This window comes from Vulpes lagopus, chromosome 1, assembly GCF_018345385.1.
Source record: "Vulpes lagopus strain Blue_001 chromosome 1, ASM1834538v1, whole genome shotgun sequence".
Lineage (NCBI taxonomy): Eukaryota > Metazoa > Chordata > Mammalia > Carnivora > Canidae > Vulpes > Vulpes lagopus.
Window position 1 is genome coordinate 87733393 of NC_054824.1, and position 24844 is coordinate 87758236.

At 33.6% G+C, this 24844-nt stretch overlaps 1 protein-coding gene across 1 annotated transcript in view; it reads left to right on the forward strand.

Annotated features, from left to right (window-relative positions):
* Positions 1 to 24844, forward strand: part of SLC9C1 (solute carrier family 9 member C1) — a 74561-nt gene that overhangs the window by 45537 nt on the left and 4180 nt on the right. The window contains 12 exon segments of the mRNA XM_041746754.1: positions 4940 to 5135; positions 6470 to 6655; positions 8613 to 8762; positions 10147 to 10198; positions 11431 to 11579; positions 15264 to 15389; positions 16487 to 16585; positions 17089 to 17256; positions 21615 to 21746; positions 21880 to 22065; positions 23323 to 23440; positions 24286 to 24335. Coding sequence (XP_041602688.1) covers positions 4940 to 5135; positions 6470 to 6655; positions 8613 to 8762; positions 10147 to 10198; positions 11431 to 11579; positions 15264 to 15389; positions 16487 to 16585; positions 17089 to 17256; positions 21615 to 21746; positions 21880 to 22065; positions 23323 to 23440; positions 24286 to 24335 — 1612 coding nt within the window.

Below are 24844 nucleotides of genomic sequence, written 5' to 3' on the forward strand. Positions count from 1 at the left end.
TATGAAAGAATAAATCTCACTGTTAAAGATAAATATATAATAAAATTCAGATTATTCTAATATTGTACCAACAGTGGGTAAATCACATAAAAATGTAGCATACAGATTAGAAGTCAGGGGCAAGCCCAGGTAGCTCAGCGGTTTAGCTCCGCCTTCAGCCCAGCGGGTGATCCTGGAGACCCAGGATCGAGTCCCACGTCAGGCTCCCTGCATGGAGCCTGCTTCTCCCTCTGCCTGTGTCTCTGCCTCTCTCTCTCTCTCTCATGAATAAATAAAATCTTAAAAAATAAACGAGCATTTGAAAAAAAGATTAGAAGTCAAAAGTATTAAAAAACAACTATAGATATGATAATGGATACACAAGATAAAAGGAAAGAAATATAAATTATGGCTCTCAAGAAACAGGGTAAAGAAAGGGTGTATCTCAACAAAGACCATAGATGACAGCCACACAGCTAACATCATATCCAACAGTGAAAAACTGAAAGCTTTTCCTCTAAGATCAGAAACAAGATAAGGAGACCCACTCTCATAATTTTTATTAAACATAGTGGAAGTCATAGCTAGAGTAATTATGCAAGAAAAGAAAAGTCATCCAAATCAGACAGAAATGAGTAAAACTGACATCTTTTAAAGATGTCATGATATATACAGAAACCTCTAAGAACTCCACCAAAAAAATATTAGAACTACTAAACAAATTCAGCAAAGTTACTGGAAACAAAATCAATATACAAATATCAGTAGTATTTCTATACACTAATAACAAAAGAGAGAAATTAAGAAAATAATCCCATTCATAATTGCATCAATGAATAAAATACCTAGGAAAAGACCCATTTACTGATTACTATAAGACATTGATGAAAGAAATTGAAGAAGATACAAATAAATGGAAAGATATTTTGTGCTCATGAATTGGAAGAAGTAATATTGTTAAGATGGCCATACTACCCAAAGCAATGTATGGTTTCAATGCAATCCTTACCAAAATTCCAATAGCATTGTTTACAAAAATTTTAAAAAATATTTGTGTGGAATCACAAAAGACCCTAAATAGCCAAAACAATCTTGAGAACAAAGAATAAAACTGGAGGTATCACACTTCCTGACTTCAAACTATATTAAAAAGTTGTAGTAAACAAATAGTATGGCATTGGCATAAAAACAGACATATATAAAAAAAGAAAACAACAGACATATAGATCAATGGGACATAAGAGAGAGTCCAGGAATAAAACCATGAGCATATAGTCAATTAATTTATGACAAAGGAGTTAATGATATACAATGGAGAAAGGATAGTCTCTTCAGTAAATGATGTTGGGAAAACTTGACAGCCACGTGCAAAATAATGAAACTAGACCACTATCTTACTCCAAACACAAAAATCAGTAAATAAGACCTGAAATCATAAAACTCCCAGAAGAAAACATGGGGGATAAACTTCACGATTGCATTCTTGGCAATGACTTTTTGGATTTGCCATCAAAAGCAAAGGCAACAAAAGTAAAAATAAAAAAAAGTTGGAACTGCATCAAACTGAAAAGCTTCTTCACAGAAAAAAAATCAAAAAAATGAAAAGGCAAGCTATGGAGCAGGAGAAAATATTTGCAAATCATATATCTGTTAAGGTAAAGATTAATATCCTATATGTGTAAAGAACTCATAGAACTCAATAGTAAGTGTGACTATCATAAATAAATAAAAATTAAAAAAAAAGAACTCAATAGTAAAAAACAAAACAAAAACAAATAATGGTCAAAGAAAGCAAATAGGCACTTTCTCAAAGAAAACATACAAATGGCCCAAAAAAAAAAAAATGCCTGAAAAGGTGCTTAAAGTCACTAATATCAAGGAAATGCAAATCAAACAACAATTAAATATCACCTGACACCTATTAGAATGCCTATCGACAAAAAGACAAGAGATAATACCTGTTGGTAAGGATACGGCAAAAAAGGGAACCCTTGTGCACTGTTGGTAGGTATTTAAATTGGTACAGCTCCTATGGAAAGCAATTTGGAAACTGTTCAAAAAAATCAAAATAAATCTACTATGTGATCTAGCAAACCCACTTCTAGGTATACACCCAAAGGAAATGAAAACAGGATATCAAGGAGCTATCTGCACTCCCATGTTCAATGCAACATTATTCACAGTAACTAATATATGAAAAAAAACCCTAATTGTCCATCAACAGATAAAATGAATAAAGAAATATGATGAATACATATACAAAAGAGTATTATTCTCTGCAAGAAAGAAGGAAATCCTGCCATTTGCAACAATGTGGATGGATGTCGAGGGCATTATGCTAAGTGAAATAAGCCAGAGAAAGACAAATACTGAAAGATATCACTAACATGTTGAATCTCTAAAAAAGAAAAAAAAAAAAGTCAACTCGTAGAAACAGAAAATAGCAAAGTGGTTACCTGGTTACCAGCTGAGGGGGTTGTGGGGGAAAAAAGAAAGGATGGTAAAGGTTACAAACAAACATGTAGCTATAAAATACACCAGGTCTGAGGACTGATGTAAGACATGGTGATTATAATCGATAATTTATTAAGAGAGTAGAACTTAAAAGGTCTCACCCCCCCTCACTCTAAAGGTAATCATGTGAGGTGATGGATGTATTAATTAATTAGTGTGGAGACTCCTTTTACAATGTGTGCATATATTAAGTCACCATGATGTACACTTTAATATCTATGATTTTACATGTTAATTATACCTCGATACAGCTGAAACTTTTTTTAAAAGGGAAAGAAAGCATTCTGGAGATAAATTAACTGAAATGGACAGAATTTTACAAGGCTTTCTCTGGGGCTCCTTCTTCACACGGTCACTGCCAGAGGCCATAGAGGCCCTGAAATGTCATAACAGGATCATAAATTTATTCCTAATTTCTTCTTTTTCTTAAATAAGGTCCCAAATTGTAAAAGTTTCAGATCCTGAAACTGAAGTTCATCTACCTCTGAGAACAGGGAAATGACCCAGTACTTATCTAATCTGCAGTCAGCAACTGCTTAATCATTTCAGTTGGGTTTTAACAATAATAATGCATTATTATATTATTTAAAAATTAAAAAATGAAAATACATAAGTAAATCCTTTCATGCCCAGTTCTACTCACTGGCGTACTTGGTATGGAAACTATTTGGCAAAGCATATATATTAATTAAAATTTTTTTCTTCTTCAAGTTTTTATTTAAATTCTAGTTAATTAACATGTATGGCAATTGGTTTCAGGTATAGAATTTAGTTATTCATCATTCACATATAACACCCAGTACTCATCACAAGTGCCCCCCCTAATACCCATCACCCATTTAGCCCTTCCCCTACCCCTCTCCCTCCATCAACCCTGTATTTCTTAACTATAAAGAGTCTTTTATGGCTTGCCTCCCTCTTTTTTTCCTTTCCCCTGTGTTCATCTGTTTTGTTTCTTAAATATCACATATGAGTGAAATCATATGGTATTTGTCTTTCTATGACTGACTTACTTCGCTTAGCATAATACCCTCTAGCTCCATCCATGTCATTGCAAATGGCGAGATCTCCTTCTTTTGATGGCTGAGTAATATTTCATTGTGTCTATATATACCACATCTTCTTTATCATTACTGGACAAACGGGGTCTTTCCATAGTTTGGTTATTGTTGATGCTGTTGTTATAAACATCAGGGTGCATGTGCCCCTTCGAGTCTTGTATTTTTGTATCTTTTGGGCAAATACCCAGTAATGCAATTGCTGGATTGTAGGGTAGTTCTACTTTCAGCTTCCTGAGGAAACTGCATACTGTTTTCTAGAGTGGCTACACCAGTTTGCATTTCCACCAACACTTTCTCCTCATCCTTGCCAACAATTATTGTTTCCTGAGTTGTACATTTTAGCCATTCTGACAGGTGTGAGGTGGTATCTCATCGTGGTTTTGATTTGTATTTCCCTGATGATGACTGATGTTGAGTATCTTCTCATGTGTCTGTTAGCTATAGGGATGTCTTCCTTGGAAAAATGTTCATGTCTTCTGCCCATTTCTTAACTGGATTATTTATTTTAGGGGCATTGAGTTTGATAAGTTTTCTATAGATTTTGAGTACTAACTCTTTATCAGATGCATCATTTGCAAATATCTTCTCCTATTCCCTTGATGCCTTTTAGTTTTGACTGTTTTCTTTGCTATGCAGCAGCAGCTTTTTATCTGGATGAAGTCCCAGTAGTTCATTTTTGCTTTTGTTTCCCCTGCCTCCAGAGAAACATCTATTAAGAATCTGCTATGGCCAAGGTCAAAGAGGTTGCTGCCTGTGTTCTCTAGGATTTTGATGGTTTCCTGTTTCATATTTAGGTCTTCTATTCTATTTGATTTTTTTTGATAAAATGTAGATGCATACTATTCCATTACCATACATCCTAGGATTATTAATTTTTTTTTTACAGAATTTGTGCCTTGACAAGGAAAGATGCTCATGATACATTTGTTCAGAGAAATGAAAAAGTTTACAGAAAAATATGTATGACATAATTTCTTTTGTGTTTATAGATAATGATACATAAACAAAGATTGGAATAATATTCATCTTGTTAGTAGTAATCTTATCTGGAAGGTGGAAGAGATTCCCTTTGTTTTATTATTTTCTAAAATATTTTCAATTTGAATTATCCCCATCTATGACCAATAGTATTTCTATTAAAACTAAAAATGGATAAGAGTTGAGGAAGGTAAGGGGGAAAGGGGGAAATAAGCCTCAAGACATTCAGCACAGGAGGAAATTAAAAAACAATATCTGAAGTGGGATGCCAGAAAATGTGAGATAGTGATTATTCCTGCTCAGAACTGAGCTGGGCTCTGTACTGTGGATGATTAGAACAGAAGTGAGCATATAATGAAAATAATTCACTGTAACTATTTTGTCAGATAAAACTCTTTTTTTTTTAGGTATTACTTTCTTCGTGTATGCCATAAAATTGTATTTACTGATGAATTTGAGTATGTTGGATATCTTGTGACACTAATGAATATGTTTCCTATTATAATTTCTTGGATACCTAAGTTAAGTGATATCTATGAGCATGAATTAAGACATTCGAACTACTCTTTTCTTGTACTTTATATCATGGAGGCCCTACTTAAGGTAATCCAAAATTGTGTGTGTGTGTTAGTGTATATGTGTATCTGTGTATGTGTGAACATGTTACATGTCTCACAGAGAGAATCCCTAGCTTCATTTTTAATACTATACACAGTTTTCTAAAGGACTGTATGAAATTCTCTCTCACTTTGTAAACAAACTTAAAATTTTAAAGGTAAATTTTTAAGGCAACTCAGTAGAAAATATCCATATTTTAAGAACCGATTTTGTATTTGCAAAAATTTTAAAATGGGTGTGTGTCAAAGGGAATTTCAAAGGTATTGACAGTGTTCATAAACTTAGAGTAGTGTTCAGTTTATTTTTTTAATAATAGATAGAATGATAGAGTGGTAGATATCCCTTTATTTTTTTAATAGTAAATTTATTTTTTATTGGTGTTCAATTTGCCAACATACAGAATAACACCCAGTGCTCATCCTGTCAAGTGCCCCCCTTATACTTGAAAAACATTTCATGATTTGATTTTTAAATCTATTATAAAGAGGTAGTTGTAGAATGAGGAAATGTACCCACACAAACTGATATTATTGTGTTATATGGATCAAAAAGTGAAGAGTGAGTATGTGGATATATAACATGATCGACAAAAACAAGCGAAAACTTAGAAGCAACACTATGACACCCTCAAGGAACATCATTCCCAATGACTGGAGGAGCTTAGGGATGGATTGGTCAGCATGGATATTGGAGAAATGTTAGATTTGCGTGGGTAATATGGAAAATGAGACAAGACATGGACGTAAAGAATAAAGAGCTTCCTAAGCCATGCTAGCTCATGAACTTCCCTGGCATCAACTACCATTTATTGTCTAATAACTTACAAATTCATGTTCCCAGCTCAGATCTTATCAAGAACCTCAGATCATACAGACAACTGATGAATGGATCTGTCCAATAAAATACTATACAAACATCTCAAACAGCACACTATACACAAATTCATCTTCCCTAAACCTACTAATTCCATCAAAATTCCACTGGAAACCCAATTTCCCAGACAAGCATCTACAATCATCTTTAATACTTCCCACTCTCTTAACTATAGTAGGCTTTCAATAAAATTTTCTGAACTAAAGAATGAATGAATGAACTGTCATAAAATAGTACGAAATTTTGAATATTTTCTCCCATGGAATGGATGCTTCAATATTTCAACCATTTTAATTTTAAATTGATATGATTACTTACTAGTATTTCAGACAAGTAGTCTTAAGGTATATCAGAGAAAAATTTAACTAATGATGTTTCAGTTATTGCGGAAAATGGTACAGTAAAAGCAAAAACAAACAAGATAATGTAATTTTTTTAATCAACAGATGGCTGCAATGAGGAAGGAATATTTTTTCCATGCCTGGAATGTATTTGAGTTAGTGATTACATTAGTTGGCATCATAGATATAATTCTTATTGAGACAAATTCCATTACTTACACTTTTGATTTTATTCTAACAGTAGTCTTTATAAAAATTGTTCGATTTCTTCGCATACTACGTATTTTGAAGGTAAAGAACTATTAAATCTTTCAATTTCAAATTTTCACTGACTGCTTCTTGAAATATGGACTAAAATCAGCTTAGTCGTTTTATGACTTCTACTTTCTATTGGGATGATGTTTATATTTTAAACTTCATAACCCTTTCACAAATTTAATGTTATTTTATTTTATGAATATCCAAATTACATTTGTAATTTATTTAGCACATGAAAGTATAGAAATACTCAACATAGATTTTTATTTGAATAGAGGGAACATAAAAATTCCACATTAATATAAGAATAAATTAATCCCAAAGTAATGTTTATTTTTATAGATACCTCATATAAAAGTTAGAAATCAACAAAACAATCATGTAAACCATTCGTGTGACAAATCAAATAGTATAAATTCATTTACATAAAAAATACACATTTCATGTTATATAAATTCATAGTAATATAAAATTATACATCAAAAATCACACATTGTCTAACACATCTTTCTATAACAAGTATTTATTTTCTCTATGAGTATTTCAATGACATGAAACTCCATCACAGGGCATATGATGTGTATATAAGGAACAGATATACTCTCCCTCTCTCTCACTGGCTCTCTGTCTATTCATACACAAACAAGATACATAAACACTTAAGCCCTGAAAGGGATACAAACCTAAGTAAGACACAGTTCATCTAGAGATAAAACTAACAGATTAGAATCTGTACATTTAGAGCTTTCTTACATATGCTTAAAAAATAGTTTTGTTACCAAGATGGAATAAATGAACTAGGTCTAAAAGTATGCAACTAGTAGCTTTTCTCATCTTAGTACTAAATGAGACTGTAAATAATACTAGTGGGCAATTTGACCTGAGAAAAAGGCAAGCAAAGTGTTTTCCAGTGACTAGTTAGGACGAGTTAATGGTTTCTGATAGAAGTATATACAAGGTCTATCAAATATTTTAAGTGAAGAAACTGGTAAAACACCTAAGAAAAATTTATATATATATATATATATATATATATATACACATATATATGCATGAATATATTGATAATTGATATTATACATTATCAATATATTGAAGTATTGAATATATATATATTATATATATATATTATATATATATAAGAAACTCTGAACCCTTAATCTTATGTCAAATGGTAGGCCCTTGAATACGAAGATGAATTAGATACACTCTCTACCCCTAGAGAACTCATTGTAGAAGGAAAATGACAAGTCATCTAGATGTTCCAATGTTTTATTGTTGGATAAGTGAAAAACAGAGTATGTACAGAATGCTAATGAGATTTTTTTTAAAAAAGACATCTTTTATTAGGTGATACTTAAACTGAGTCTTGAAGGATGAGCCTAAGCTAGCTCTTTGAAGATTGATGGCAGGCAGCTGGTTGGAGGACAGGGTATGGAGATTGTGGAACAGAGATAGGAAAACATGGGAAACCGTCAACTCTTCTGAAGTTAGGGGACTGCACAGTGGTAACAGATAATCTGGAAAATTAAATCCTCAGCAAAGAAACAATAGGAATTTAATGCTGGGGTCAAACAAAAGTATAATTGTGGTGGGTTCTAACCCCTGAATAAACCTTTTAGTGAGGTTAGTAGGAGATTTCATAGGTAAAAGTGACAGTACTTTATAGATATTTTAAGACTTAAGCCCAGAAAATTAATTGCATAGTTTCCCAAGAATTTAAACCATTTAAAAGCAGCATCCAATTCTCTCTAAGGGACATAAGTAAAGAGTAAAGTCAAACTTCACACAGGTGCCCAACATTCTTAATTAAAAGGAAATAACTTTAGTCATGAAGTTATAAAATCTGAAGAATAAAATAAGAACCTTGACAGGTTACTATAGTTACTGTTGAAAGCACGTCATTTCTTATTATTATCTACTTCAGTTAAACTAAACATGTAATTAACTAAATATATATGATTTATATTAAATAGTAATGTTTTTTCAGCTCGTAACTCCAAAGTTGCTGCAAATAATAGATCAAAAGATGAGTCACCAGCAGTCCTTTCAGTATGCTATACTAAAGGGTTATGTCCAAGGTGAAGAAGACATAATGACCATAATTGATCAGATTTCAACTTCTAAGCACGTTAAACAAGTAAGAAAAACTTTAAATACTTGGGAAAGGGTTGCTTTCCTCCAATCACTCAGTTGCCCCCACCCATTATGTCTCTGTCTATATGTGTAGATATGGTCTTTGACTCAATTTGCTAAGTAACTACTATAAAAACTTAAACTAGGCTACATGTGTGACTCGAAACCCTCCTTATCAAAATGTCTGTGCCATAGTAGGAGAAAATAAAAAAAAGAAGAAGCTTTCACAACCCACTTTTTGCTTCTTGTGGAGGCTCTCCAAAACATGTGCAGTGGCCATCAGTTCCTTCCTGATGTAAGTTCCAGGATCTGAACAAGAAATATCAGAGGATGAGACTGTGATGGCAGGGTTAAGAAAATGGAGTTTCCTCATAATTCTCAAAGGCTCCCTTCCTCTCTCCCTGCCTGATTTCCCCACAGTAAATAGTAAAATAAGCAAAGGATGGGGATCTGGTGAATGAAAAAAGTAAGAATAACTCATCTAGAAGGAAACTTTGTTGAATTCCTTCATTACACAGATAAAGAAGGAAAAAAAGAAAAAAACAGAAAGGTTGAATGATTATGCTCAGTCATATGGCTAGTAAACAGTAAAGTGATTCTAGGGCCTAAGTTCTAGATTTTATTTTTCACTTTTTTGACTCAGGCGAAATAACACCATGTTCTCACACAAGTTTGTCAATTATGTGAAATATTTACCTTCCAAGGTAACTGTAGAACATCTGAATGCCATGTAATATGCCCAAAGCTCAGTAGTTGAGAAAATTGAGAAATATGCCCAAAGCTCAGTAGTTGAGAAAATTGAACATATGATACATAGTAGAACACAAAAAGCACTATTTTCCTTTCTTTACCACCTGTAATTTTAAAACTGTTTTCCTGAATTTTGCTACCTTGTCCAACCTGGAAAAGGATATTTAGCTTTGGAGTTTGAGAATACACAGTAAAAAAATACAAAAGGACCTGAATCTCTAAGATGTTGTCCAGTGTTATACCCCGTTTCTGATCACATACAGTTTGTTCAAACTTTGTACTTCATTAAGATTAAAAACTTTCTCTCTGTCCCCAATTTGGAGGCTTTAAAAAGTTTAAGAGTAAAATATCTACCATGCTTGTATTTTTCAGAATCAATACTATCCTAAAGCAAGTTACGTTAAGAAAAAAAATAAGCCTTCAGGCTTCTCAAAGTCAACCTGGTAATGCCACTTTTTATTCTCTCCACCAATCTTGCTGGAGCAAAATAAAATTTATTGCACAAAATTCAATTCTAATCCCTGAAAAGCTCCCTATCATATTTTTTCTTTAAAGTTAGGTAAAAAATCCATCAGTTGCAAATGTAAAGGTATAACAGCTTACTTTCCAGTAGGGATAACTCTTCTTTTCTTTTGTAGGTGTTATTAAGGAGGATAACGAAGAATACAGGAAATGCTATGAAAGAGCTAGGTAGGTTACCCCTTGTTCTAAAGATTTAGCACAACCATCTCTTTTTAACATTACTTTAGAGAGGAAGTTATTTTGATAACTAAACTGATGTTTGAGGAAACCTATTTATTACTAATAATAAAGTGTATAATTTCAACAATTGAATTGATCATATCTTTGGCTGGATGGGCTTAATGTAATATTACCTCTCCACACTTGTTCTTCCTGCCTTATACCTCAGGGAAACCTTTTAATTTCCCTTTAAAGGAAACAAATTAGCATTGCATGTTTATACATGCTATTATCACCTTTTAAAATCTATTTTCTTCCAAACCAAAGTTACACATACCTTCCTGAACAATACAAAGAAAAAGTTATTTTTTCTCTTCACTTACCACAGAACTAGCATCTGAGGATTTAGGCTTTATAAGTTGAAATCAGGAGAATTTCATAGATCTCTGATATGACTGCTGGAAGCTTCTATGCCTAAACATGACATCAGCTTATTCTGAGTCATGCCATGTCATGTCATGCTCCTAGTACGGGATAAATCCTGGGAGTGTGACAGACACATTCCTATAGTATGTGTTCATGTGTGAGGTGAAGAAGGGAGTTTGGTACCATGTGGTGGGCAGCAAAATGGCACAGCAAGCCTGAAAACCAAACAAGACTTAAGAGATTTTGCATGGCGATACTTGTCAAACCAGAAAAGAAGCTATCACCAAGAAGCCTAAACATAGAGATTAAGTGAATGCAACTCTCATGAGCATTCAGGAATTCAGATAAGAAGGCAGAAAAGCATAGATGGATGAGTCATCTCAATGCACAGGATGTTGGGCGGGCAATGACCCAGAATGAATGAGAGGACTTAATCAGAAGCCATCTTTAAGCGCACAGTTTGTAGTCCAAAATCCTAATTCAAGCAGAATAGAGAGTAGGACATAAACTTCAGACCTAGAGCCTAGAAGAGCTTCTCAGTGTCCCATGCAGGTGTATCAGTATAATTATTAATCCTAGGGTTAGGGCTGTCTGTCCTTCCTCCTGGGCTTAGGTATAAGGTGACAAGAAAATGCCAAGCAGAACTCTGTAACTACCAGTGAATTACGATTGGTTGCAGAGGCCTCATCAGTGAAAAATACATTTCTCTATGTTGAGGGTTGTATTCTATGGATTGAGAGTGGAAATATTAGCTTATTGCCCACATGAAATATTTAAATAATGTTCTTAGTTTATCTGAACATATTATTTTTCAGGTTACTTAGAGTATGATCACCCAGAAATCGCTATTACTATGAAAACAAAGGAGGAGATTAATGTCATGCTCAATTTGGCTAGAGAAATTGTCAAGGTTTTTAAGTTAAAAGGAATTATTCATAAAAATGAAAGTTCTGAAATTAATAAGGTAAGGTAGCATGTTTTTAAAGCAAATATACTTAGTTGATATATAGTCATCCATGATCTTCAAATTCACTTTTGATTTTCCAATATAGGTCATCTCAGAGATAGATGAATATCTAACCTAAAATAACGGTCTAAAAAATAAAACACCTACAGTAGAGCATTTCCTTCCTGAGCTCCAATACTCAATTTCTCTTCCTCTTTCTTGCCATAGTGAGGGACCATCTCTTTCTTCGCTTTGCTCCCAAACCAACCGTATGATGAAACTATTTCTCATCCTAGGCTACAACAGGTATCAGAATTTTTCTAGGAATTATCTGGGTTCTGAAACAACTTTTCCCATAGAATCTCATGATTTATAAGAACATTCAACTATAGGATAAAAATTAACTTAAATTTCCTTTCTCCAAGTTATTTAAAAGGTACCATGACATATTAAAAAAAATAGTCTCAACTAATTCTGTAGGTAAAAATTAATTCCCCAATTTGGGAATAGTATAAGAAAAAAAAAGAAAAGCTATAATGCATGTGAATAAATATGCAAAATTTTTAAACATAATGACAGCTAACTGAATTTGGTAGTTTATTAGAAGTTTAATATATTATGACTAAGAATGTCTTAGCCCCCAAAATAGCTATATGATTTATTAAAATATTAAAAAGGAAGAAAAAATTTGACAAAATTTATTATTCAAAATATTTTAAAAATTCTTACAAGGCTAATAGAAGTAGCATCCTTAACTGAAGAAAGAATTTCTATTAAAAATTTAAAACAAACATTGTATTAGATGTCAAAACATTTATAATTATTCCCGTTAAAGTCAGGAACAAAAGAAGAATGAACGGTGCCACTGCAAGAAAGTAGATTAAGTAGAGCAAATTAAATGGAAGTGGGCACAACCATTATGGAGGGCAATTTAGCAAATAAAAACTTTAAAAATTCATACCCTTTAAACCAAAAATTCTACATGTTGAAATACACAGATATTCAAAAGTAAACAAAGATATGTATTCAAACACATATTAGAAACAACCTATGAGTTCATCAACTGGGGAATGCTTATGTAAATTGTGATGAATCCTTGCAAATAAACATCATATAGAAATTAATAAGAATATGAAAAATCCATATATATTAATGTGAAAAAATTCACCTCAATACATTTTTAGTAGGAAAAAAGTAATTTGTAAGACTATATATAATATGATCAACTTAGTTACTTTTAAGTTTATTTATTTAATCTCTACACCCATCATGGGGTGTAATCTCCTACACCCATGACCTCAAGATCAGTACTTAGATGTTTTTCTGACTGACTCAGCCAGGTGCCCCCAGTGTAATATATTTTTTTAACTTCTGGATATATATGTATCTATATACTATTTTGAAAAAAAAAGCTAGACAAAATATATGAAATTCTTAACACGGGCCTCACCTGGAGGAGAGAGTGGCAAGGAGAATGGAAGATAAAGGGAGCCTTAGCTATTTATTATTTTTATAGTTTTCATAATTCTTGACATTTGGATACTACTGTTCCTACTTTGTAAGAGAGAAAACTGAGAAACAGAAGGGCTAAGCCCCAACGCCAGACAAGTAGTCAATATGGAGAGAATATTTGAATGCAGAAATTCTGATTCCAGAGCCCATGCTTTTAAACACAGCACTATCAAAAAACAAAAGTAGAAAGAGATGGGCGCATTTCCAGCTAAACAGACTAGGAATTTTCAGTTTCAAAAACCGAGACTGATTTACCTGATTACGCTAAAAGTTGACTCTGTAGAAAATAGAAATAATTAACAAAAACAATGCTGTTTAGAATGCCTTACATAACAATAGTAGGTTAAAGTTAACATTTTTTTTCCTATATAGGTGATCAACTGACCCAAAATAATTTCTAGAAAAGATTATCCTACCCTATTGTACTGCAGTGGAGTACTTCATGAATTAAATGACTGTGTATGTGTGAATGAGTTTCTGGACTCTTTTGTTTCATTGTTTTATTTATCTGTCATTGAGCCTTTCTCAGTGTGTATTGCACCATCTTATACTGAAACTTAATAAATCTTCATTCTGATGGCATGTATCTTTTGCTCTTTTCTTTACGAGTATTTTGACAAGTTTTGGCATTTTGTATTTTCAAATAAATTCTAGAATCAGCTTGTCAATTTCCATTGAATAGCCTAATGGAATTTCCACTGGGATTCCAACAAGCCTGTATGTCAATTTAAAGAGTATTGACATCTTTGTAATATTGAGTCAATCTTTTAGCGTATCTCTCCACTTAAGTCTTACCTTTGTTTCAATAGTTCTTGTGTTTTTCTGTTCTTATTTCACTCCTGAATCTGAACTCTTATCTCATACCACACACAAAAAATCAATTTCAGATGGATGTACATAACTGTAAAAGGTAAAACAATAGGCTTCTAGAAGATAACAGAAGATAATTTTTATGATATTGGCATAGGTAAAGATTTCTTAAACAGGACAGAAAATTGGATTTAAATAACATAAACAGTGAGAACTTCTCTGTATTAAAAGAATAAGAGAATTAAAAGGCAACCCACAAAAAGGTAAGGGATATTTTCAAAATAAATATATCCAACAAAGGGCTTATGTCTAGAACACATAAAAATCTCTTACCCTCCAAAAAAAGTCTTACAAAAAAACCCCAAAAACTTTCTTATAAATCAAAAAGAACAATACAGAAAACCCATTTTTAATGGACAAAAGATTTGAGTAGACACCTCATAACAGAGGATATTCAAATGACTAATACATAACAGAAGTTACCAAATTTCATTGTCATAAGCTTAACACAAATTAAAGCCAAATGAAATACCAATACACAACCATCAGAATACTTGATTGGTTTTTTTACCTGACAATACCAATCGTAGGCAATTATGTGGAACAATGGGTACATCAGAGTGAGAGTGTAAATTAACGCAATCACTTTGGAAAATTTTAGGCAAAATCTACTAAATTTGAACGTACACATATGCAAGGCAATTAGATTTCAGAACCATACACTCACAGCGAACAAATACAGCAGTATTACAAAAGGCCAAAACTGGAGCGCCCCAAATGTTGATTAATGATAGACAGAACTGTGGTATATTCTACAACATAATCCTCTTCGACAATGAAAATGATGGGTTTGAACTTTTGCTCCCTGCAGTATTAGAGACGGATCTCAGAAACATAATGTTGACCAAATGAAACCAGACAAAAACAAGCTCATACTCGTTGATCCCATGCAGATAAACCTCAGACCCAAACAAAGCTAAACTCTGACGATAGAAGAGAGGTTATCTTTAAATAGAAGAAATGACTAGAAGAGAATATGAGAGGATTTTAGGTGCAGTAAATGCTTTATTTCTTAATCGGGGTGATTGTTACCCAGAGGTTTTCACACTGTCAGTGTTCTTTGAGAGGACATTTATAATTTGTGTGCTTTTTGTTTATCTGCTATAATTCAGTAAAAAAGTTTACTTTTAAAAGTTTAATCTATGACTTCAGAATGATGATAAGAGAAAAATGTTGTAAGTGGGGAGAGGTTGAATGTTTCCATAGAAGAAGAAAAATCTCAGAAGAGCAAGTAAAGGAAATAGTACAAAGCCATATTTTTATAAACATTCTGTGAACACCAGTTTTGTTCATCTTCTTTCTTAAATTGTGTGATTTTAGTTAATAATGGCCAAAAAGAGAGAGATACTTGATTTTCAACCTGTTATCAAGCCTCTTACTGTTAAGGAAGCACTCTACCATATTCCATGGCTAGATAAAGACAAAGAATATATAACCTTCATTCAGGTAATATTTTTATTCTCTGGTAATGCCGTTTGTAATGTACCAACAAATTATGTTTTTTTAAATGAAGACTGTGATACTCTCCAGCTCAAAACTTGAAATGTCTTTTACTGTCTGCAGGATAAAATCAAAATCCCTTTAAATGACATGTAAAGTTCTTCCCCAATCTGCCTCCTGTCTACTTTTCCATCTTCATTTTCTGTTGCCCTTTCATCATATCATCATATACCTCATACTCTATACTCAACCTTGCATGGTGCCCCAAATCCTTTATACTGTATTCTATTTCCCTTCCTCTTGGGGTGCTGTTTGTATCTCTTAAAACACCCTGTGTTTTTACTTTTTTTTTTGACTTGCTTCTCTGGAAACATCCCCACCAAAGTAATTCAGAAAAGTCAGCTTTAGGGGCAAACATTCTGCCAGTAGAAGACCATCCTGTGGTCCATACAGAGTTTGGAGGACCAAAGGTGTCGCCATTGTATCCATTATACTGTTTCATTATAGCATTAGGTATATAACATTACAATTACCTTTCCATCCCTCTTCTGTACTATATCCTTTAGCTCATCCATCTTTTGAATGCCCAGCCCCAAACACTTTGCATATTACATAGAGGGTGCTCAAAGAGTGTTTGTGGAATAAACAATAGGTCTAACTGGTTCTGCTAACTTTATTTTTCTATGTCTACATGGTGCCAAAGGACCAATTACATTTTTCCACCTGCTTAAAATACTTTGAGTGATTGAATTTCCAATTTACTTCATCAGCTGTTTAGAGCATAACTATGTATGAGACGTATATATGCCATTAGCTTGCATCTGTTCTGATTATTTTTAATACAGGTGAAATATTTTTATCCTTCCATTACATTCTTATTCCTATACTAGATCATTTATTTTCTAATCCATGTATAAATACTCATCTGAAGTTACAAAAATCAACGAATATCCACCTTTCTCTCTTCCTCTTATTTTCTCTTACAAATTTATCACTCACACAATAAGTCAGATCTTACTGAATATTTTAAAATGTAAAAACTTTTAATAAGATGTAAACTTCAACATCCCCAACCAATCTCTATATTTGGTGATATTTTTAAGAAAAGAGCCAGAATTGTAACATTTGATTGTGGAAATGACATATTTGAAGAAGGTGATGAGCCCAAAGGAATTTATGTAATAATATCAGGTATGGTAAAGGTAAGTCCGTATTATTCATAAATGCCTTGTGAACATTAGTTAAAAACTCTATAAAATTGAGAATTCATAGTTTTTCATGTTAAGAACTGCATTGTTCACCTTTTAGGACAACAGCTACCATCTAATTTTCTTGTTCAAACACAATGGTTAACATTACCTACCACCTTTTAAGTGTTACTTTCCCATAGAGAACAAGAAACCATCCAAGGGATCATCTTTAAGATGGGGTATTATAAGTTGTTTTCATGTTATGTTTATCTGAATTGGGCATTTAGCCATTCTAAAGCGGGTATAAGTTGGTTGAGTAGAAGGAATCAGAAAGATTGCAGTATCTAAGAACACTTTGGCTAATTTAATAAATTCACTTCAAAAGGTACAAGTAATAAGTGTCCTCAAAACAACATCTGCATATTAACATTGTTAAAATCAAAGGAAAAATAAATAATTACAGAGTTTTGGTAATTAACTGACATATGCTTTTGCCTTTCATTGTTCCTGAACAGCTTCAAAGATCAAAACCTAGTTTTGGAATTGACCAAATGGAGTCAGAGGAGAAAGATTATCAGATGAATTACACAGACTTTTTAATCAGTGGGGAAATAATAGGAGAGCTAAACTGCTTAACTAATACACCCATGACATGTTCTGCTACCTGCAAGACTGTAGTGGAGGTCAGAAAACATCACCTTATATCCTACTGCTGTATCTTATTAAATGTCTGGTATCAGATTTAAGGTTATTTCTGTACTTAGTATATGTTTACAGTATAGTGATAATTTTTTTAAATAGGAATAATAAAGGAACATAACTTGTTACCAAATTATACTTGCCCAGTATACTGTCTTGGCAAAATGGCTTGCAAAAGTTAACCTATCAAATTGAAAGAAAGATTTAACCAGAAAAACTGATTAAGTGAGGTCTCTCATGGAGAAATTAGAGGACATATTTAAACTATTAATACCATAATTTGAGAGGTGATGAAGGAAAATGTCAGAGAACTAGTACCTTTAATCAAAAAGTTGAACAGAGTGGATGGAAATTTCCCTAGACACAATGAGGACAAAATTCCCAAAGCAACAGGGGCTTCCACTGGCTTAATTTGAACTCAAAAGAACAGTAACTGCAAACAATTGAGCCCCATGATGTATAAAAATCCGTAAGTTGTTAATGATACCAAAAGTTGTTTAATTTCTAATAATGTCAGGATATCAACTTACTACGCTAAAAATGGATTAAAAAATAGAAAGACTCTCTCTCTCTCTCTCTCTCTGTGACTATCATAAATAAAAATTTAAAAAAAAAAAAAAAAAAAAAAAAAAAAGGGATCCCTGGGTGGCGCAGCGGTTTGGCGCCTGCCTTTGGCCCAGGGCGCGATCCTGGAGACCCGGGATCGAATCCCACATCGGGCTCCCGGTGCATGGAGCCTGCTTCTTCCTCTGCCTGTGTCTCTGCCTCTCTCTCTCTCTCTCTCTCTCTCTCTCTCTGTGACTATCATAAATAAAAATTTAAAAAAAAAAAAATAGAAAGAATTCAACATTTATCCTGCCTTCCCTCTACAAACTCTTTCAAGAAAAGAAGATGAAAAAAATATTCTTCTATACAGAATTTCAGCTAACAAATACAGAAGGAGAGAATTAGAATATCTTTATTTTGCTATCTCAAATGAAGTAATGGATCTAGGCAATAGCCATCAATTGATGCTAAAACTACTATGTGCAATGTTAATGGGAAACTTTATAATGAAAGGACCAGGCTGACACCACCTAAAAACAATTGTAGAATCACTAAAAGTTGGACAACTGGGCATCATGTACCTCATGCTATGATGCAGCAGAAGTACTGGTACCACCCATGATGAAGTGCTCTTGAATAAGAAAAAAGTAAAAGCCTATCTATCGAACCAGTTAATAGAAAACGCAGAGGGGAGAGAAACAGGTTAATTGACATCAGAAGGGAATAACTCGGTAAATCCAAAATATGAGAGATCCACAGAATGAATAATCTGTTTTTTCTTTTTTCTTTTTTTCCCAGCAAATTAATGACATATAAAGTGGGAGGGGAGAAGGAAGAAGGCAAGGGAAAACTTTATGTCTTTATTATTCAGTGATGCATATTATAATATTTCCAAGTTAAAATTATGCCTGGGATTTGCATAAAAATGCTTTAGCCTTCTGTTTCTGGTTACAGAACACCAATCATGAATTACTAAACAAGCAAAGAAACATAATGTCACCTATAGTGTGAAAAAAGGGGGCAATGAATAGAGACCAACATTGAGATGGCCCAAAATATGGATGAGGCAAAGACACTAAAGAGGCATTAAGAATACATTCAGGGCAGCCCGGGTGGCTCAGCGGTTTAGCGCCGCCTTCAGCCCAGGGCGTGATCCTGGAGCCCTGGAATCTAGTCCCACGTTGGGCTCCCTGTGTAGAGCCTGCTTGTCTCTCTGCCTGTGTCTCTGCCTCTCTCTCTCTCTCTGTGTGTCTCTCACGAATAAATAAGTAAAATCTTAAAAAAAAAAAAAAGAATATATTCAAAGAACTCAGGGGAAAATATAACCATAATGAGAAAAGAGATAATAAATACCAGTATATTGTAAAAATATAAAAAAGAGTTTAATGGAAATTTTAGAACTAAAAAGAGCTGATTAGAGATGGTAGTAAAAAGCCAATAACTGGAAGACAAATGATAGAAATAATAGTTTGAAAAACAAAGAGAACAATGATTTTTTTTTTAATGTACACTCTGGAGATCTATGGTGTAACATTAAACAATGCAATAGTGTATAATACAGTTTGCAGTAGGAGAAGAGAACAAGAATGGAAAGGAAAAATATTTTCTAAATGATTACTAAAATGTTCCCAAGTTGATGAAAAGCCTTGACTTACAGTTTTAAGAAAGAAACTCAAACAGGAAAAAAAAAAAAGAAACTCAAACAGGACAAACAAATGCATGCACCACACACACACGTGTGTGCTGAAAAACAGAGAAAGTCTAGAAAGTAGTCAGAATAAAAAGAAAATGTATTTGGGGGAACATAAAAGAATAATCACTGACTTCTTATTGGAAACAATGAAGATGAGAGAACAATAATAGAACAACATCTTAAATTGTGGAAAAGAATAAAAATTGGATAAATTAAAGCTGAGGCAATTCTTCCTTCTCAGACCTGCACTACAACAAATACAAAACAATATTCTTCAAGATGTAGTAAGTGCCATTAGAGGGGACAAATTCAGATCTACAGGTAAGGAAAAACACCAGAAATGGTAAATCGGTAAGTAAATATAAATAACTAGGTTTTTTCTTCTTGCAGTTTTCTTAAAATAGAACTATTTAAAGCAAAAATAAAAATAACATTGTAAGGGGGTTATAATACATGCAGAGTGAAAATATGAAAATAACAGAGAGAAGGGTGATAGGTAAGCTGAATCACTATACTGTACACCTAAAATCAATATAACATTGTGTGTTAACTACACTGGAATTAAAATTTTTAAAAGAATAAATTATATATAATATATATAATTTACATACATAAAATATATAATATATAATTTTTTAAAAATAAATTATCATTTATTATAATCAGCACCAAATGTTATTATCTGAACATAATATAGATCAGTGGAACAGGGAAGAGAATCCAGAAATAGATTCACATATACACAATCAGTTGATCTTTAACAATAATGGTATTTTCAACAATTGATCCCGAAAATCCCAAATACCTATAAGGAAGTTATGAGCCTCAGCTTCCTACATTACGCACAAAAATTGAGTTGGAATGATGATAGACCTAAACATAAAAATCAGAGCTATAAAAATTTGAAAAGGAAACACAGATCGTGAGATAGGCAAAGATTTCTAAGCCAGGACATAAAAAGCACTAACCATGAAACAAAATATTGATAAATTGAATGCCACTGAAATTAAAATATGCTGCTTTTTAAAAAAGACACCATGAAGAATATGGAAAAAAGCAACCCACAGACTGTGGGGAGCTTTTCACAATAGCTTGATCTGAAGAATTACTTGACAATGGAACCTATAAAGAATAGAAGACAAATCACTGAATTAAAAACTGGGCAAAGGATGTGAACAAACCTTTCACAAATAATATACAAGTGGGCGAAAAGCACATAAAGAAGATTCTTGATATCATTAGCTCTCAGAGAAATGCAAATTAAAATCATGATGAGGTATCACCACACACCTACTGTGTTGGCTAAACATAAAAATAATGAGCAGCAGGTAATGGCAAGGATGTGAAGCAACTGAAATGTCCATCATGGCTGATGAGAGTCTAAAATGTTACAACCCCTTCCAAAATCAGATTGACAGTTTTCTTATAAAATTAAACACACACTTACCTATTACCCAGCAATCACACTCATACATCCTTACCCATAAGAAATAAAAACCAACATACACAACATCTTGTATATTCGCAGCAGCTTATTCCTGGTAGCCAATAGTCTGCTCATTAGCACTGGCATTTTATTGTTATCTAAAAAGTTTGCTCCCCTAAAAATTATGTGTTTTTATTTTTATTAAAGATTCTATTTATTTGAGTAACACGTGGAGAGTGCATACAAGCAGGGGGTGGGAGAGGGAGAAGCTTGGCAGGGAGCTCAAAGCTGGGCTCAATCCCAGGACCCTGGAATCATGACCTGAGCTGAAGGCAGACACTTAAACACCTGAGCCATCCAGGCACCCCAAAATAATGTATTTTTAGAAATATTTATATCTTTAGTTTAAAAGTTTAAATGATTTTCGATACCTTATTTTCTACTTTTTTAGAATCTGTAAGAATAATAACATCTCATTGGAGCATGTGGCCTTTTAATAATTTATGATAAGATTACACAAATATTTATTACTATACACATTTTAGTAAGTCTCCAGGCAGCAACATGATTCTTAAATAATTCAAATTCTTAGCTTTAATGTAAATGAGAAAAACCTTATCTCCTTAGACTATGGGTATGCAGAATGAGATATTAAATTTAGATTTTCCTTTTTTCAGACATGTTTTATTCCTAAAAATTACTTGTATGAAGCTTTTGAACAATGTAGTCCTCACATTGAATATAAAATGTGGCTAAAACTTGGACTTTCTATTACTGCCAAAAAAATCAGGGGACATCTATCTTATGAGGTAAGAGGTGTTTATATAAGCTCATTCTTCGCTCTGAATGGAATTGTATTAAAATATGGTTATTAATGAACTATTTAGGAATTTATATTAAATTGTATCAACAAGAGACTACGAAATTGTGCTTTCCTTGTAGGATTGGAACTACAAGATGCAATTAAAACTCTGTAATGTGTCTGTAAAAGATATACCAAAGAACATCAAAACTGGTATCTATGATGAAACTGTGATTTATGTCATCCTCATCCATGGAGCTGTAGAAGATTGTCAGTTACGGAAAACTTATAAGGCGCCTTCTTTAATTCCTATAACATGCTATCAGGTAAAGAAATATTGATTCATACCTTCCAGTCAATCCGCCATATGTCTGACAATGTATGAACATTAGAAAAATTGTCACTTTCCACCTTCCCATCTCCCACCTTTCCCCTACCACTCCATAAGCACAAACACCACACACACCCAGTTCACAGATTGCCTTGACACTGGGTAGCCCAAACACCAACATATTCCTATTCAATGTCGATGAGGCAGGCCGAGCTGTACATTTTGGCCATAGTTAGATTTTGGTGCAGCTGTAAATAGAAAAAGGGGGCCTAGCAAGTTCATATACAACATTGCAGAAGGACCACTTTCTCTGGACTGTCTTAACAGTACTCTGGAGAATTTCTGCCAAACCCATGCTGAACTGAGCAACAGAGGTATTTGCTCAGATACTTTGAAAGATACTTCCCACATTTAGGCTACTGAGTTTTCCTGGCCCTCAAAATGAGAAGCTCTGCGTATGAAGAAGGAAAGAAGGCAAACCCTGTGTGTGTACGTGTGTGTGTGTTGGGGTAGAAAAAGAGAGGCACATGGCAGGAGAAATCAGGTGACATACAAAATACAGCTACAGAAAGTACATTGAGAGAGGGACCTAGAGTTGATCGAATTAGACATATATTTTTTAAGTAATTAATAGATGGCAGCAACAGTGCTAGATGCTAGAGTGACCAAGACAAGTGAGATTTGCAACTTGCCCTCATACGATCTCTCAACCAAGTGAAAAGAAAAATACGTAAACATATTAAAGAAACGTGTACAGCTATGATAGAAGTATTTACGAGGTAGATTTGGGACACAAGAAGAACGTGAGGTGGGGGTAAGAGGAATCCTAAGGTGGGAAAGGATCACAAGAAAAAATTTCTGAGTGGATGCCTCCAGCACCAATGTGATACACCCACTGGGAGGAAGTGAGACATTACTCTGAACTATGGTGCTGCGTACTTCTATTCTTGAATACATAATAACAGAGCTGTGCTGTGGGTGCTGATTGGGAGTTTAGATGGCCAAGCCAGAGGTTCTCAAGGCAGCCTAAAACCTACGCAACTCTGTCTACTTTCTCGGGCAGACAGCCCTGTCTATTGTAGATCTGGGTACTCATGTGATTCAAAGCATATCAAAAACAACATATCTGATATAGACACGTTTACCTTTCATCCCAGATATTTAGAGAGGTCCTGAGATACTAGCTTACCAGAGAAACACGTAATTGTATGGTAAGTACTCAGGAATTAACTTATATTCTATTGAACTTCAGGTACAAGGCACTGAAGATTTTACAAAGGTAATGATTGTTCAAACTTCAGTTGATCTGAAAAACTTCAGATGGAACACTAGAAAATATATACCTTCACGTAAAGCGTCTCTTCCAACATGTAAGTTAGATTTCTTTGAGTAATTGAGAACTTTCCAGTTATAAAATAGACATATATGTATTTGGAAACTACTGAATGCATTCTACCTAGAGTATTCGGAAATCATTTTAATTGCCATATTTGATATCTGATGTGTGAATTCAGACTGAGAAGATCCGTGTTCACTCTATTTTTCATCTATAAGGATAAATATGCATAATTACCAAAATACTATGGGAAAAGGTTAATGAGTAAGTTTTTATTTTTAAAAGATTTTATTTATTTATTTTAGAGAGAGAGCCGGGGTGGTGTGGAGAACGGGGTTGGGGGAGAGGAAGAGAGAATCTCAAGCAGACTCCCAGCTGAGCGTGGAGCCCAACTCAGGGTACGATCTCATGACCCTGAGATCATGACCTGGGCCAAAACCACGATTTGAAAACTTAGTCTACTGAGCCACCCAGATACCCCAATGAGGGAATTTTTAGTTCTTCCCCAATTAAAATATTTTATACAACAGTAATAATGAAAATACTGTTACACTGTCTGTTCCAATTACCCATGGGCCTGGCATTCATTCTCAACACGGCTTAACATAAATGTATTTGGAATAATGGGACAATAGATTATTTTTTTCTCTCTTTCCAAAATTCCTGCACATTTTTTACATAATCTTTATAATAAAAGGCTTTTTAAGCCTTTTTTTTTTTTTTAAATGTGACCCTTCTTCCCACCAATTGAGATTACCACCAATTTCAGATCACAGGCCCAGGTGTGAATGATTTGAATCTGGCCTAATGTGATAGGTGAACTGATAAGAATGGTCGTTTGTTCCATTGTTTATACTAACACAGTCTTTCTTGAACCAGCTACAACCAGACTGTATAAAGAAGGCCTTCAATTTGAGACCAATATTGAGGTAAATTTAAAGCAGTCTTTTTAAAAGTTTTATTTTGGAGAAAAGAGAGTCTGGTATTTATGGAAATTATCAATGTATTTTTCTTAATCTGAAAGAGTTTACCTGCTAATCAGTTTGTAAATTTCTTAGTCCAGGGTACAGTGGAAATTGAATTTATATTTTTAGGTAAATATTAGATAAATGATAAAGAAAAGCAAAGTTCAGAAGATCCCAGAATATTTGTTTTAAATCACATTAGCCACCACACACTATTGGAGTAGCTAGGGTTGTCATGTACGTGAGCCACTACCACTTCTCTGCCTTGGGCTGAAATTTTGACTGGTCTGAAGACTTCATGGCCACGTCAACTATCCATGTGGGATCTTCCAACTTGAAGGCAGTTTGCTCAACTAACCACAATACCTGTCACAAAACAGGAGCTCCATAATGAAGGTGCTAATCTAATCTGCCCCAAGCTCACCAAAGTTATCCAGAAAATCCCATAAACATTGGTTAATTTCACAGTCCAC